The sequence below is a fragment of the Eleutherodactylus coqui genome, chromosome 12 (genome assembly GCF_035609145.1).
Source record: "Eleutherodactylus coqui strain aEleCoq1 chromosome 12, aEleCoq1.hap1, whole genome shotgun sequence".
NCBI lineage: Eukaryota > Metazoa > Chordata > Amphibia > Anura > Eleutherodactylidae > Eleutherodactylus > Eleutherodactylus coqui.
In genome coordinates this window covers 43982044-43999877 of record NC_089848.1, presented here as the reverse complement: position 1 = coordinate 43999877, position 17834 = coordinate 43982044, and the positions used below count along the sequence as shown (strand labels likewise).

At 48.3% G+C, this 17834-nt stretch overlaps 1 protein-coding gene across 2 annotated transcripts in view; it reads left to right on the top strand.

Annotated features, from left to right (window-relative positions):
* The window catches only part of ANO10 (anoctamin 10), a 218382-nt gene that overhangs the window by 11024 nt on the left and 189524 nt on the right, over positions 1-17834 (top strand). For both annotated transcript variants that reach the window (XM_066585244.1, XM_066585245.1), the window contains exons 3-4: positions 5533-5715; positions 11379-11513. In XM_066585244.1, the coding sequence (XP_066441341.1) occupies positions 5533-5715; positions 11379-11513 (318 nt within the window). The remainder of the gene's footprint in view (positions 1-5532; positions 5716-11378; positions 11514-17834) is intronic.

Here is a 17834-nt window from a genome sequence, read left to right as displayed (position 1 = left end):
AGCCGCGGATTGCCGGGGTAATTTAAAATCTCCCTGCTCCTGGCTAATAAACATAGCCGAGAGCCTGGAAATCCAATCCGTAGGGGGGATGAAATTGCTTACCTAAGGCCCCTGCTGATGCGTCCCAGCAGGATCTTTATCCACGGACCTTTCTTCAGTTTTGGCGCATGCTCCCATCGGAAAAATGGCGGAGGGAAGCGCAGAAAGTTGGGGAGGGCTCAGGAAATGTAAAATCTCCTTGCCCCCGAGTACTAAAGGTAGCAGAAAGCCTGGAGCAGTGACGGAGGGTCGCTATGCTTGATGTCTTTCTGGAGAGGAAGGATATTACAGGATATAAATCTTAGGTTAATTGTTAATCCAGGTATACAGGCAGGAAGGAACTATTAGGGGTTGATCCAGGGAACAGGCTGATTGCCATTAGGGAGTCGGGAAGGAATTCTTCCCCCAAAAGGGCTAATTGGCTTCTGCTCTTGGGGTTTTTTCCTTTCCTTTGGATCAACAACACAGGAGGCTAGAAGGCTGGGCTAGATGGACATTGTCTTCATTCGGCCTAACGAACTATGTTACTATGTTATGCGTGGTCCCCAGTCACGGGATCGCCGTTATCCAATGGATAGTGGTGATCATGTAAAAGTAAAAAAAAAAACAGTTGAAGTGTGATACTCTTTTCGGTTATGGACATAATACTGGGGCCACAATGGGTATGTTTCTGAACACGGGATAAACAGGGGTATCCATTTTGGGTTGTATGTCTTCATTCTTATGTGTGCTGTACAAAAAAAACTGACATGATTTTTAAAATGACACGATTGTCAAAAAAACGAAAATCTTAATTTTTTCCTACTGCTTTGCTTAGATTCATTCAAAAACTGTAGGGTAAAAATTCGCGTTAAGGGGTCCAGTTTTCAAAATGGGCTCATTTTTGTGGGCCACTTTGTATATTCCAGGACTGCTGTTCATAAAATCTTTTTGAAAGCCCAATTTTCAAAACCAATCCCTGCTCTTAGAGCGCATATAACCAATCCCTGCACTCATATACGCTGTGCATTTTTAAATCCCCTAGTATACCATATAACAACATACCGGTATATCACCTAGTATACCATATAACCACACACGGGTATATCACCTGGTCTACCATATAACACCGCAGGGCTATATCACCTAGTCTACCATATAACACCGCAGGGGTATATCACCTAGTATACCATATAACACCGCAGGGGTATATCACCTAGTATACCATATAACACCGCAGGGGTATATCGCCTAGTCTACCGTATAACACGGCGCGGGTATGTCGCCTAGTCTACCGTATAACACCGCGCGGGTATGTCGCCCAGCCTACCGTATAACGCCGCGCGGGTATATCGCCCAGCCTACCGTATAACGCCGCGCGGGTATATCGCCCAGCCTACCGTATAACGCCGCGCGGGTATATCGCCCAGCCTACCGTATAACGCCGCGCGGGTATATCGCCCAGCCTACCGTATAACGCCGCGCGGGTATATCGCCCAGCCTACCGTATAACGCCGCGCGGGTATATCGCCCAGCCTACCGTATAACGCCGCGCGGGTATATCGCCCAGCCTACCGTATAACGCCGCGCGGGTATATCGCCCAGCCTACCGTATAACGCCGCGCGGGTATATCGCCCAGCCTACCGTATAACGCCGCGCGGGTATATCGCCCAGCCTACCGTATAACGCCGCGCGGGTATATCGCCCAGCCTACCGTATAACGCCGCGCGGGTATATCGCCCAGCCTACCGTATAACGCCGCGCGGGTATATCGCCCAGCCTACCGTATAACGCCGCGCGGGTATATCGCCCAGCCTACCGTATAACGCCGCGCGGGTATATCGCCCAGCCTACCGTATAACGCCGCGCGGGTATATCGCCCAGCCTACCGTATAACGCCGCGCGGGTATATCGCCCAGCCTACCGTATAACGCCGCGCGGGTATATCGCCCAGCCTACCGTATAACGCCGCGCGGGTATATCGCCCAGCCTACCGTATAACGCCGCGCGGGTATATCGCCCAGCCTACCGTATAACGCCGCGCGGGTATATCGCCCAGCCTACCGTATAACGCCGCGCGGGTATATCGCCCAGCCTACCGTATAACGCCGCGCGGGTATATCGCCCAGCCTACCGTATAACGCCGCGCGGGTATATCGCCCAGCCTACCGTATAACGCCGCGCGGGTATATCGCCCAGCCTACCGTATAACGCCGCGCGGGTATATCGCCCAGCCTACCGTATAACGCCGCGCGGGTATATCGCCCAGCCTACCGTATAACGCCGCGCGGGTATATCGCCCAGCCTACCGTATAACGCCGCGCGGGTATATCGCCCAGTATATAATATAAACAAATCAGTCTTGTGGTTTAATCCAAAGGGATATTGTGATTGTAATTTGAAAATCCCCGAAGCCCTGCGGCTCATAAGCTGCTTCCGTTGATCCGCTCCTCTTCCAGGGATAATGACCCCCTCTATACCATAATACCGGAACGATGCCGCGGTTGTGTGTATCCAGAATATACAGGCCTCTGTCCTCCACTGCTCATGTCAGCAAGACGCTCGAAAATTCTGTGATTCCATCTCCTAATTTACACCCAGCATACATCAGATTACATGCCACCCATTCAGCTCCATATATTAGGTGTTCGCTGGCGCAAGTAATATCTTTGTATATTATACCAACATGAATTATCATAATTTATTGTACCTGTGGTGTGCGTGTAGTGACATGTTCCTCATCTGTTCTGTCCACACCTAGAACTTCCCTTACACTGCAGCCATGTGTCATTAGATGTTCGGGTTCTGTCACACACACCGCAATACTCTGCAATACTCTGCTGTCAGAATCACCATGTCTAAATGCAGATTTTTGATTGCCGGCAGACTTGGGCCGGGCTCACACGACCGTAGGGTAAAAATCACGGCGTTTTACTCCCGTGGGGATTCGCGTATTGTTGCGTTTTTGGACGCCTATGCCTGCCCGTTTTGTGCCCCCTGCCCTGCACTGGCTTCCTGGTTTCTACTGGTTTTTTTAAACTTTCTTCTCATGTTTCCTAGCAATATGGTTAAAAAACGCCATACATATGCAATGTGATTCCGAATACACCCATAGAAAAAAATACGGCTGTACGCACATAATACGCGGCAAAATAGAACACGCTGCGGGCTTTTTATACATGCGTAATATGAGCAAGGGTGAGTTGAACAAATGAATATCAATGCACTTTCATTCACGCTATTCACGTATTGTGCGCATAATACGCAAAATAAATCTGTTCATGTGAGCCTGGCTTTAACCCTTTCCAATCCAATTAGTATCCTGGTTTTCCTAGGGGGCTTACTCTTTGTCTCCCGTTATACAACAGTGCTATATGCTGGCTAAAGCCAGTACTGCATGAGGGGACACATTGGATAGACTCCGACAGCAGAGAGGCTGGCAATATACAGTAAGAGAACCCAGACACACGTCTTCCAACATCGGAGCTGTACAGCCCTAAATCATAAATGTCTTCAGAGGTCAGACAGTGGATTGGAAAGGGTTAAGACCTTTGCAGATTAGTGTCGCAATCTGCCTTTTAGACGTGCGTCTTTTGCTACAGATTTTGCGCATAGCAGAAATATTTAACAGTGGAATACTCCGGTGTGTAAGTGACCTCAGAGAGCAGGAAGAACTAAGTCCAGTAGGCAGTTCTACTCCGTGATTGACAATCTTCCCTGCGACCGTGGAGGCACACTGGTGGAATCCGCGATAAAATAGAGCATGCTGCTAATTTTCTTCCGTGCAGAATATGCGATTCGTATCCGCGAGTGTAAAGGAAAATTTGAAAATGCATGTCTTTCAATGCCCGCATCTTACCGCTGATCGTCTACCACGGAGTCTGCACTTCATATCCGGTCATGTGAGACCGGCCTAAGTGGTGACCTGGCATCGTGCAGCCCGTCAATCTATTGAAATGTATGCCAAAAACTACTGGAAATTGTGGCGCCAATCTGTGCCAGCTCATAGTGTGTGTTGCACGGATTTGGGAAAGATGCGCCAAATTTATTAAGAAGTGGGCCCCTCTTTCCTGAGTAGAAAAAAGCATATCACCGATGCTTCTTAGGTCGTTTTCACACCAGCGTTTTTTTACAGCATTTCACGTGGCGTTTGAACCTCCCACTAAAAAAGCCTCCATTGATTTCAATGGGGCTTCTCAGACGAGCGTTTGTGCATGGCGTTTCTAATGCCGCACTTTTCGCACGCTGTCTGGTTTATTTTAGTGCGTTTTCAGTGATTATTTTTTTCTTTAACGCTCTGCATCATCCATTGCAATGATGGAATGCGTTTAAAACGCTGAGCGCAGGAAGAACCAAGTCCAGTAGGCAGTTCTACTCCCTGATTGACAATCTTCTTATATGAGTGCATATGGAAACACTGGGGTAGATTTCCCAATATTGTCAAATAATTAGAAAATTAGTGTTGTTAATTAGGGCAAACATGGCCAATTTTAAAACTCTCCAGATCTATCAAAGTAAGGCCTTGTGTCCACGGCCGTAACGGTAAAATGCTGCATGAACGATCAACACAAATTGGGTTCAAAGGCAGAAATACCCTTTAAAGGGAATCTCGGCTACAAAGTGCCCTATGAGCTGGGCTTCTGGGCTGAAGGTAGGTGACCCACCGAGTCTGGGGATGTAAATTTATGACTTGCCTTCTCTGCCGTTCCCTCAGTGTCAGCTGGCAAACCTACCTCTGAATGCTCCTGGCAAACTACTTGGGCCCAATGTCCACGGGCGGATCTGATTTGTGGAATCCACATGGGAGATCCGCACATCAGGCCACAAATACAGGTGCAAATACATTAAAGCATGTAGATTTGGTTTGCCGACCTTTCGGTCCGGGAAAACAATTTTCTGCGGATCCTGCTTGGACTGCTTCCATTGAAGTTAATGGAAGCTGTCCGATCCACGGGAAAGCAGGAGATTTAAAGAAAAAAAGGAACTGCACTTTCTGGCGTGCCCGCACGCATCCGCCATGCAGAAGAAAGATGATCAGCCGGGACGGAGAAGACCTGCACAGGATCCGGACAGGTAAGAAAATGTCCATGGCCACGGGCAGGTTCGGATCCTGATGCAGGCGGAATCCGACCCGCCCATGGACATGATGCCTAGAAGGAGAGGACTACTTGGTGTGCGTTGCAGTGGCAGGTCTGAGATCTGACAACGGGGAACAGCTTGGAAGCTAAATATAAAACTTGCATCCCCGGACTCGGCATGTCGGCTACCTTGGGCCTATAAGTTTAGTTTATCGGGCTGAGAGGAGCGGACAGAATTTCTTTACTTCCTATCTAGCGTTACCGGCTGTCTGACTACCTACCTCCTTCTATAAGCTCTTCTGTGTTCCATTAAGCTGGCCGTCCGGGGTCCTCTTCTCGGGGTCTTCACTTAAATCACTGCTACACCTTTATATTTTTAAAGTGTGTGTTTTGTTTTCTGTTAAATCTCTCTTCCTGTCTTATCTGTATTATCAGGTGCTCAACTCTTGATCAAACCACTGGTGATCTCCGAAGAGGAGGAGAATATCTACGTTGTTGGCGCCTCCACCCGGCGACTTCTGCTTGGAGCAGAGGCTGCAGGATTTGTAAAGGAGAGTCACGATGGCACCATGAGACCTTTCTTATACAGCAACCGGGCGGAGTACAAAGACTTTCTGGGTAAGTTCTCACTGCTTACTAAAGTTATGCCACAAGAGCACATGAATGTTCCCTCTGCTCCTTAGTCATGTGCTAAAGTCGGCTATATGTCATTCCTTAGATGGGAGGGCAGCGTACAATGTGGTGTTTTCTATCACAATTATGTGCTTGTTCTGTGTTCTTTTTTTTTTGTTTTTTTATTGAATTTCAGCTTTCAGTTCTTGTATTGGTGCTCATTTTTCTTGAGTAATGGTCTCAGTTTTGACCATATTGAAATCCTCTTCATATATTAAAGGATTTTTGCAGGCTATTTCTATTGATGCCCTATTCTCAGGATAAGTCATCCATAGTGGATCGCTGGGGTCTGCCACTCAGGATCTCAGCCGGTCAGCTGGTTGGGCTGTCAGCATCAAAACGGACAGGGTAGGGAGCGGGAGCACATGACTCTAACCCCTCTATAGTAGGCAGCACTACCGTGTTTCCCCAAAAGTAAGACCTACCCTAATAACGAGTCCTACTCTGATTTTTGGGGAGGGGGCATGAAATATAAGCCTTCCCCTGAAAATAAGCCCTAGCTACACTACAGGAGAAAAAAACCCACAAAACAATGTTCTCCTAGTAGCCAGTGTTCGGGTCTATCGCACTGCTGTGGGCTTCCATGTAGTCCTCAGTGGTGACAGAGCATTTCTTACTGGTAGCAGGGCTTGGATAGACCGCCGCCAGCAAGCGATTGGTCTAATTGATTCGTTGTCAATGATGTCATTCAATGAATGGCTGTTATTGGTCAAACATCGAGCGCCGGCTCTGTTTGGCTGACACAGCGCTCGATGAACCAATTAGAACAATCCCTTGCTGGAGGCGGGGCATTTAAGCCCAACTCCCAGGAAGAAATGCTCTGTCACCGCTGAGGACTACATGGAAGCCTGCAGCAGCGACAGAGACCAGCGCGAGGGACCTGAACGCCGGCTACTAGGTGAGTATTATAAGATACCCGCCGCTATTTCCGATGGGGCACGATTGAAGAAGGAAAGGGCCAACACGCTTGAGGGCCTCATCTCCCAGCTAACCCAACTAGAGAACACAAACAAAGCGATCCCATCAAATACTAGGGCAGCAGAAATCTCCACAATGTGAAACCAAATCCCTCAGCTGTTAGACCAGGCCTTGCTTTGCCGGAGAGACAGAGCTAGAGGAAGATTTTACGAGTACGGGAACACATGCGGCAGGGGTTTAGCCAGAACCTTAAACCCACAGTCACCACAGACATATATCTTTGCCATTAATACGCCTGAAGAGGGGATGGTCAACACAAACACAAAAATAACAAATGGCTTCCATAAATACTACCATGACCTATATAACCTGCCGGACGGACATGGGGACCAGAGAGCGGAGTCAATACAGGAAAGGGACAATTATTTACATAACTTTGCTCCCAAACGGATCACAGAATCAGATCAGAGTGCACTCGAGGGGGATTTTTCCCTACAAGAAGTGAAGGAGGCAATTGAATCCCTCAAAATTGGGAAAAGCTCAGGGCCAGATGGCTACAGGCCCCGCTTTTATAAGCTTCTCAGAGAGCATCTAGCCGCCCCTGTTACTCAATGCTTTCAACTCTGTCTCTGGCTCATGCCCCTTCCCAACCCAAGCGTTACAGGCAGTGATTACAGTAATACCTAAGCCAGGGAAAGACCCCTCGACCTGCGGTAGTTACAGGCTGATTTCTCTATTAAACATAGACACTAAGATTTTCGCAAAAATCCTGGCTACGCGTCTCCCATCTCACATCCCGTCAATATTTCAAGTGGGCTTTGTCCCGGGGAGGGAGGCAGGGGACAACACAATAAAAACACTCTTCCTTATGTCTCGGGCGCATAGCTCCAGGGATCCCCTGTGTCTTCTCTCAGTAGACGCAGAGAAGGCGTTTGATAGGGTGAGCTGGGGATTCCTGGAGGCAGTTCTGGGACGCATGGGCCTTGGCCCTAGATTCAGGAGCTGGATAATGGCTTTATACCAGGATCCATCCGCACGTGTCCGGGTCAATGGTCAGCTCTCGTCACCCATACAAACACGTAATGGCACAAGGCAAGGCTGTCCCCTGTCTCGCTTCCTGTATATACTGGTAATGGAGACCCTGGCGAACGCTCTCCGCGCAAACACTAACATCGGCGGTGTGAGGGTGGGCAGCAAAGAATATAAAGTGGCCCTATAACCAGACGACTTATTATTATACATCACAAATCCCAGAATTGCCCTCCCTAACATTCTAGCGGAGTTCAAACGCTTCGGGACTCTCAAAATTTCAAAGTAAATCTTAGTTAGTCGGTAATTCTCAATATCACCTTGCCAGACTCAGAGGTCGATGCCCTAAAGCCCATCCTTCTGTTTAAGTGGAATCGCAAAGAGATCACATATCTTTGGGTAACGATCACAAAAAATCTGGACAGACTTTTCATGAAAAACTATAAGCCGCTCTTGTCCATGCTGGAGGCAGACTTCAATACATGGAGGTCTGTGCCCATGTCATGGTTTGGCAGAATAAGTGCAGTAAAAATGAACATCTTGCCAAACTTTCTATATATTCTTCAGACATTTCCTATAGGTTTGCCCAGATCTTTCTTATTACGGATTAGGAAATCCATACTGAATTTTATCTGGGGGGACAATAGGCCCAGGCGTAATTGGAAGGCTCTCACTGGCCCTAGGGATTTGGGAGGTATGAGTGTCCCAAACGTTTCCCTTTACTACAGGGCGTCTCTGACCAGACTGATCCTGGAGCTGTTCCACGGTAGATCACAGAAACTATGGGTAGAGATGGAGCAGGACTCGGCTCCTTTTGGTTGTCTTGGCCTTATTTTGATACCAGGTAGAGGAAAGCATAGGGGCTTGGGACTGTCTCCATTTCTGGAAGACATGGTGTCGGCATGGATAGGTTCGGCGACTAAACTGGGACTGACCTTAAGACCGGGCCCGCTCACTCCCTTAGTGGGAAACCTGGATATCCCTAACTTCGTAAAGGGTTGTCCCGTGACGAACATTATTTCAGACACGATCCCCAGGGCTCGGGATATAATCTCAGGCGATGGATTTAAAACATTACATGAGCTACTGGGAGATCAACCCCCCAACCAGAGCGTGGTTTCAGTACCTACAGCTGCGCCATTATGTCGGGGCTCTAGGGGACACACATCTGATGAGGCGTCCTATCACACCCTTCGAGAGGCTGTGCGTCTCGGCCCTCTCAGAACAACAAAAGGTATCAGTGCTGTACCGAATGTTTGTGGAGGAGGACACGCGCAATAGTAGTAGAGACTTAGTGAGGGAATGGGAGAGAGATCTCTGTATCTCACCTCCAGAGGAGCCTTGGACGAAGTCGTACATTCTGACCCATAAAATGAACGTATCCAGCAAAATGCAAGAATTAAATTACAAAATATCGATAAGATGGTATTGGACCCTGGTGAGGTTGGCCAGGATGGTCCCCCAGTACTCGGATACATGTTGGAGATGTCTTTCAGGGATCGGTTCACTTGTCCACTTGTGGTGGTCCTGTCCTCTGATTCGTCCCCTCTGGGAGGAGGTCAACACCTTGTACTCCTTAGTATGCAGAAACAAAATCACACTCACCCCAGAAATAGCACTGCTGTTCCCAGGCTCAATAACCTGCATAAAGGGCTCTCTGCTCAGAATCTTCATACCAGCCATGCGCCTAATAATTCCGAGGAACTGTAGATGGATCACTTAAAATACATGGAGGAACTCTGCGCAGAAGACGAACTGAGATACAACAAATGTGCCTCTATGTGGACGATCTGGAACCAGTTCCGTGCTTCCACGGACCTGAGTGTATGGCTGGAGAGTGGATCATTACCCACCTCACCCACAACTTGCCATTGTCTCTTCATATTTTCGCTCAAAGGCTGGGGGCTGCCCCCCCCCCCCTCATATCCTTCCCCTTCTCTTTTTTTCTCTGTTTTCTTCTTTCTTTGGGGGTACTCGTGTGCCCGTACCCTAACTACTCATAACTTTGTTCATCTGTCCATATACTTTTTTTCTCTTCCTTTTCTTTCTCTCTCTCTCTCTACTCTATTAATTAATATAAGCCTGATGAGGCCCACAAGTGTTAAACTAGAACCGTTTACATAGTTAAAAGAAACTGCCTTAGGCCTCCTTCCCACGAGCGTGACAGGCTCCGCCGCGTAATATTACGCTGTGAAGCCCGTCACGGCGCCCCCCAGAGCCCCTATACTTACCTGCGGGAGATAGCGTGAAATCGCTTCCCCGCCCACCGCCGCCGCGTCACCGCCCACCGCCGCCGCGTCACCGAGCGTGTCACGTGACGCGGCCGGCCGTGTCACGTGACGCGGCCGGCCGCGTCATATGGCGTCATATGACGCGCGGCGGTGGGCGGGAAAGCGTTTTTTCACGCTATCTCCCGCTGGTTACAGCGGGAGATAGCGTGAACGGACGGCTTCCATTGACTGCAATGGAAGCCGTCAGTGCGTACAGCCCGTCCTCACCCGCAGAAAATAGAGCATGCTGCGGGTGAGGACGGGAGAAATCGCGGTGCGTAATTCCGCGGTGGAATTACGCATCGTGAGCATTGTGCTATTAGGTTCAATAGAACCTAATAGCTGCGGGCAACGCAGCGGATTTTCGCCGCGAATTACGCGGCGGAAATCCGTTCGTGGGAAGGAGGCCTTAGAGATAGAGAATGTAAACTGAAGGATGAGAGCAGTCTTTAAGTGTGTTAACATTGTTTATTCGAGGATTTGCTTTCACATCTCTGTGTTCATTTTCATGGCAGACCAAATAAAAACTTTTTTGAACCATAAGACACCCGCCACAAATAAGACACTCTGCCTCTTTTGGGGAGAATTTGATATAAGGCAGTGTCTTATTTTTGGGGAAAAATGGAAGTAATTGGATGTGCATCTCTCACTAAAATCAGTTAATCATAGCTGAGAATAGGTCATCAATGGAAATAGCCTGGAAAACCCCATTAAAAAGACTCTCACCATTTTTTCAGAGCACAAGGTAGTGACAGGCACGCTGACTGCAGTAATATGTCTGCTGTGTGCATCTGTGCAGTAGTTTGGGAGAGGCTTACATTTTATTAGTATCAGCCACACACAGAGCACTGTAGGAAACCATGCCCACCCAGCTCTCCTGGCACTGATTGACTGCTCTCAGCCTATTACTGTGCATAGAGAGACAGCTGCCAATCAATGGCTGGAGGGTGGGGTGGGCATTAAATATCTAGGACCACTTCCTGTAGTCCTCTGTGTGCTGCTGCTACTAATAAAATTCAAGTTTCTCCCGAACTACTGCACAGATACACACAGGAGACACGTCACTGATACGCCTGCCTGTCACTACCTTGTGCCACTCCAAAGGCCCTTTTAGACACAACGATTATCGTTTAAAAGATGTCTTTTGAGCGATAATCGTTGTGTGCATTTACACCGCAAGGGGATTGCTCAAACATTGAGTGATCACCTTCCGCTCCGAGTGGGGGAAGCAGAAGACAAGCGACAAGATGCTGAGGCATCGCAGGCGAGGCGTCGCAGTGCCTCCCCCGGCTGGGAATTGCTAGTCCAGGCTATACACGTACAGACTACACCTACTATGCAGGAGCCATGGGTAGTGTTTTCTAATTTTTTTCTCTTTTTGTTAACCTGCAGGAGATGGAGAAGATTTCCTCAGCATGGCTGATTGTCAGCATATCATTAAACATGAGCTCGACAATCTTCGGGCTCAGGATGAGACAAGTATTCCTGGTTATCCGCAGTCCAAGCTTTATCCTGGAAAATCAATAGGTAAGTGCGTTTTATAGTCCTCTTCGATCCAACTAATCTTACATGAAACGGGAGAACCTCTTGATGAACAGGTCTGAGGAGGCCGCGGAGCCGGGGCGCAGTACACCGGCGGCAAGGTGTGAGCAAGAAATCAATACTTACTTTTAAAGTTAGCAAGAAATGGATACATTAGGGGCAAAAATGCTACATTTTATTTATCGGATGAAAATTGAGCAGAAAACTCTGTTTATTTTGCAAGATTTGGGGACGCCAGTTAAATTAAAGCAGTTTGTGATCCTTCCAGAATTTACATGTTCTAATCCCAGAGAGTGAACGACTGCCTGCTTACTGTGAATGTGAGGGCGGCCGGGACGATCTGTTCTGTTTACACGCAACGATACGTCTGCATGCAGAAACTGAACGACAAACGCGAAGTGAACCGCTTATCATTGGTTGTTCAGTCGCTGCATGCATTTACATGGAGCGATGATCATTCAGATTTTCACCGGATTGCGGGAATCCAAACGGATAATCCTTCTGTGTAAAAACACCTTAAAAGTAGACCTCAGAAATATGGTGACACGAGGGTTAAAACATGCCTGCATTTAATAAGCAGGTTACGCCATGTTTCTGCATGTACAGTAAGAGTCACACATTTCGCTGCACATTATCTTGTGCGCCTAAACATGCAGCTTTTTTTTTTTAACCTTTTCTCACCACTTTCTGAAAAGAGGACAGAACTTTACACAGGAGCAAGTATTGCTGATCGCTCACAGCCCGGCCAGCTGGAGGAGAGCGCTCTCCGTTCACTGTAAGCAGCAGCCGATCAGTACTGAACAGCTGCTGTTTACACTGAACGATCATTGTTCGGGATTTTAAGCTGCTTAAACCTAAACAACTGGACGATTCTCGGCCAGTCATTCAGTTTCTGCATGCTTTTACATGGGACGATAACCGTTCAAAGCCCCGCGGGAGCGTTGGTGTTTAACGACCAGGGCAATAATCGTCTGCTGCATTCCTGCAGTCCATGGCCGCTTCCTTATGTACCTTACAGCCTTTCAGTATATACACACAGAGGTCAGTTAGATTCTCCTCAGTATATACATACAGAGGTCAGTTAGATTCTCCTCAGTATATACACATACGGTAGAGGTGAGGTAGATTCTCCTCAGTATATACACGCAGAGGCTAGGCAGATTCTCCTCAGTATATACACGCAGAGGCCAGGCAGATTCTCCTCAGTATATACACGCAGAGGCCAGGCAGATTCTCCTCAGTATATACACGCAGAGGCCAGGCAGATTCTCCTCAGTATATACACGCAGAGGCCAGGCAGATTCTCCTCAGTATATACACGCAGAGGCCAGGCAGATTCTCCTCAGTATATACACGCAGAGGCCAGGCAGATTCTCCTCAGTATATACACGCAGAGGCCAGGCAGATTCTCCTCAGTATATACACGCAGAGGCCAGGCAGATTCTCCTCAGTATATACACGCAGAGGCCAGGCAGATTCTCCTCAGTATATACACGCAGAGGCCAGGCAGATTCTCCTCAGTATATACACGCAGAGGCCAGGCAGATTCTCCTCAGTATATACACGCAGAGGCCAGGCAGATTCTCCTCAGTATATACACGCAGAGGCCAGGCAGATTCTCCTCAGTATATACACGCAGAGGCCAGGCAGATTCTCCTCAGTATATACACGCAGAGGCCAGGCAGATTCTCCTCAGTATATACACGCAGAGGCCAGGCAGATTCTCCTCAGTATATACACGCAGAGGCCAGGCAGATTCTCCTCAGTATATACACGCAGAGGCCAGGCAGATTCTCCTCAGTATATACACGCAGAGGCCAGGCAGATTCTCCTCAGTATATACACGCAGAGGCCAGGCAGATTCTCCTCAGTATATACACACGCAGAGGCCAGGCAGATTCTCCTCAGTATATACACACGCAGAGGCCAGGCAGATTCTCCTCAGTATATACACACGCAGAGGCCAGGCAGATTCCCCTCAGTATACACACACGCAGAGGCCAGGCAGATTCCCCTCAGTATACACACACGCAGAGGTCAGGCAGATTCCCCTCAGTATACACACACGCAGAGGTCAGGCAGATTCCCCTCAGTATACACACACGCAGAGGCCAGGCAGATTCCCCTCAGTATACACACACGCAGAGGCCAGGCAGATTCCCCTCAGTATACACACACGCAGAGGCCAGGCAGATTCCCCTCAGTATACACACACGCAGAGGCCAGGCAGATTCCCCTCAGTATACACACACGCAGAGGCCAGGCAGATTCCCCTCAGTATACACACACGCAGAGGCCAGGCAGATTCCCCTCAGTATACACACACGCAGAGGCCAGGCAGATTCCCCTCAGTATACACACACGCAGAGGCCAGGCAGATTCCCCTCAGTATACACACACGCAGAGGCCAGGCAGATTCCCCTCAGTATACACACACGCAGAGGCCAGGCAGATTCCCCTCAGTATACACACACGCAGAGGCCAGGCAGATTCCCCTCAGTATACACACACGCAGAGGCCAGGCAGATTCCCCTCAGTATACACACACGCAGAGGCCAGGCAGATTCCCCTCAGTATACACACACGCAGAGGCCAGGCAGATTCCCCTCAGTATACACACACGCAGAGGCCAGGCAGATTCCCCTCAGTATACACACACGCAGAGGCCAGGCAGATTCCCCTCAGTATACACACACGCAGAGGCCAGGCAGATTCCCCTCAGTATACACACACGCAGAGGCCAGGCAGATTCCCCTCAGTATACACACACGCAGAGGCCAGGCAGATTCCCCTCAGTATACACACACGCAGAGGCCAGGCAGATTCCCCTCAGTATACACACACGCAGAGGCCAGGCAGATTCCCCTCAGTATACACACACGCAGAGGCCAGGCAGATTCCCCTCAGTATACACACACGCAGAGGCCAGGCAGATTCCCCTCAGTATACACACACGCAGAGGCCAGGCAGATTCCCCTCAGTATACACACACGCAGAGGCCAGGCAGATTCCCCTCAGTATACACACACGCAGAGGCCAGGCAGATTCCCCTCAGTATACAAATAATTTCCCTAAGCTTTATTGCTTCTCATGTATGGTGGATTTTCGCACAGTTTTTCATGCTTAGAATTGAATATTGAAGTTGTGATCGCTTTACTTTTCCTATTTATGCCGTGAATAACGGTCATGGCAAATTTCAAGTTTGTGCGGTACAGATGTGTGTTATTAGTTGCATTACTGAATCTACAAGTGGGTGCATGTGTAGCAGACCCCCCCATGTCTGTGACTTCCTGTGCCTTTCGGGAGTCCAATCCCTTTGAAGAGGTTTTCCAGGTAGTGCCGGTCTACGCCGAGGTTTGAGCGGACGCCGCTGCTCCGACCCTTACTTAGTGGTCTGTGCTCTTTCTTGTAGGCGCGGCTCTTATTAAAATCAATGGGAGCTGCGAGCTGCACTTGCAGTTACAAGTGTTGGCCACTACGTGGGATCGAAGCAACGGTTTCCATTCTGCCCCCGATGTAGCCTTGTACCGATAATCTGGCACTGACTAGAATACCTCTTTGATTGGGGTGAATTGTACTTGTATCTATCTAGAGTTGAATGCTTTTAACTTTTGGATTAAAGCTGCATATTAGGTTTGATTGTTTAACTGCGCTTTGAAATATTAAGCCATTTAGTACAAAGTTACCAGCTTTCACTTTAGCAGATTGGCAACCACTTGTATTGAGTCTGACTTTTCTAAATGACTTTGAAATCCTGAGAGTGATTAAATCTATCAGCGCAATCAATATTGTGAGGCCTTTGATGTTGATAACAAAAAGTGTGCAGCTTGTGCTTTTTGTCTTGCGTTTTTTGCCAATATTTTTTAAGCATCACTACAAGTTTAAATATGGCCTCTTCACATTTTCTGTGCGCATCGCATTTTAATTTTGTGTGTGTCACCATAGATCTGAAGCTGAATCTTTTAAAAGCGTAACTTCTTGTGTTACCGCCGTTTACTAATCCACCTTAACTTGATATCTCCATCTAAGTGTTTGCTTCTGCCATAACTTCTAGGCAGCACAGCCGCTGTCTTAGGGCTGCTGCACACTGGTGAGAGCGATATCGGGCCGTTATTCGCGGCCCAATATCGCCCTCACAATGCATGTGGCACCCCTGGATGCAAGGTGTTTTCAGCGGCCCCATTGAAAGCAATGGAAGAAGATCCCCTCATCATGGAACACCCTGCCACTGCTGTCACAGCAGAGCCAGAAGATCGCTATGTTCTATCATTGTTTTCAATGGGGCCAGCACTACTGCTGCCGCTGGCTCCATTAAAACAAGGTGAAACCCCTGGATGAAGGAATCCCCCCGCTGCAGCAGGGGATCGTGATCATCTCCCATTGCTGTCAATGGGGCTGGCGCTGCTGCCGACGACCCCATTGAAATCAATGGGCGATGTCGTAGAAAGAAAGGAGACGCTGCAATTTTTTTTTTCACGCAACATTGCAAACATGGAAAAATCACAAATGAGAATGAAACCATTGAAATTCATTGGTTTCATAATCATGCGTTTTCACTCGCTCTCGCAACTCAAGAAAATCGCCCTTTTTTTTCACCAGTGTGAAGGAGCCCTTGGGGTCAAATTTGATACTAATGCTTCCTGTATTCAGTCACTGGGACGTTCGTGTCACTCGCACTTCAAAAATCTCTCCAGAATCTACCCTTTTCTTACTGAGAAAACTCTTATTGTTGCCCTGATACATTCTTGTCTTGATTACTGTAACTTACAAATTGTCTTCTTTTCATGAAACCTTCCCCTCTCCAATCTAGCCTGAATGCGGCAACCAGGCTCGCCTTTCTGTCCAGTCGCTGCGCCGCTGGCTGGTGCCAGTCGCTGCGCCGCTGGCTGGTGCCAGTCGCTGCGCCGATGCCGCTGGCTGGTGCCAGTCGCTGCGCCGATGCCTGGTGCCAGCCGCTGCGCTGTTGCCGCTGCCTGGTGCCAGTCTCTGCGATATAAACTCATCACTCTCCTCCATAAAGCTCTCCACAGTGCCGCACTGCTCTATATCTCCTTTATCTTTGTCTACCTCTCTACATTCTGCTAATGATCTCAGACTAACATCTTCAATGTTCTGAACCTCCTACTTCAATTTCCAAGGTTTTTGCCAAGCTGCACCAGTTGTCTGTGGTAGTGAATTCCAGACAATCGGGTTACTCGCCAACATCCATTGTTTTAAATGTGCCCTAAAAACACTTTTTTAAAAACTGCTTCTTCTCCTCCGGGTCCCCAGCTGTCACTGACAGCCGAAGACATGACCGATTCCTGCAGCATTGCAGGAGCTTTAATCCAGTGCCATATTTTTCCTATCTGCTGGGATTATAGCCTAGGACCAAGTGCTATAAATTCACGGTGCTTGGTCCTTAATACCTGTAAATACGCAGGTACCGGCTGGTCATAGAGCTTTATGTATACTGCCATATTTATATTAACTATGGCTGGACCGTTGCACATAAAAAGCCCTTGTACTTCTAGTATCTCCCCTATTTCCTCATAGACTATAAGCTCCTGTGAGCCGGACCCTCACTGCTGGACTTCAGATTGTTCGTAAGTTTAATACTGCATGCCGTGTCTGATCTGGTCTGTCCATATCACCTCTGATCTGTGAAGGGCTGTGCAATATATGGCCAGTATATAAATGATGATTATACTAAAAGTGCAATATTAAGGAGCATCATAATGTGAAGGGACTTGTCCCATTTGGATAGCCTGTCCATAATGCTATAGTTGAGTGACTGGTGAATGGACGACTAATTGTTAAAAGTCAAAGAAACGAGACTCACGACCATCAGCAGATGGGATGGGCTAGCTTCTGGTAATAAATGCATAGAAACCCCAAAAAATCTTTAAAAAGTCTGCAACTGCAAAATCTGCACCAAATGGTGTCCTTTTTCTTTGACTGATCGCTTTGCAGAAATGCTGTGGATTTCTTCAGTCTCCTGAAAAGCTATATAATGCGCAATATTAAAATACTCTACAGGGAAAACACAGCTGCAGCAGCTCTTCCTCTGCGTGTGAGGAGCTGTGTGCTGTGAGAGGGGAGAAGGAGCAGCAGTGCTGACAGCTCATCGGCTCGGAGCGCAGCGGGAAGAGCCACCAGCTCAGCAAGCAGTTAGACAAAGCGCTAGAAGGAAGGGAAAAACAGAAAATCTGGAGGTCACATATGAAATTTTCGACTGCACTACCCTGAATCTACAACCAGAGCTGCTTGAGGAGCGACTGGGATGTATTTTTGTGTTTCTGTCATTAAATCATCTGCCTTTTCATG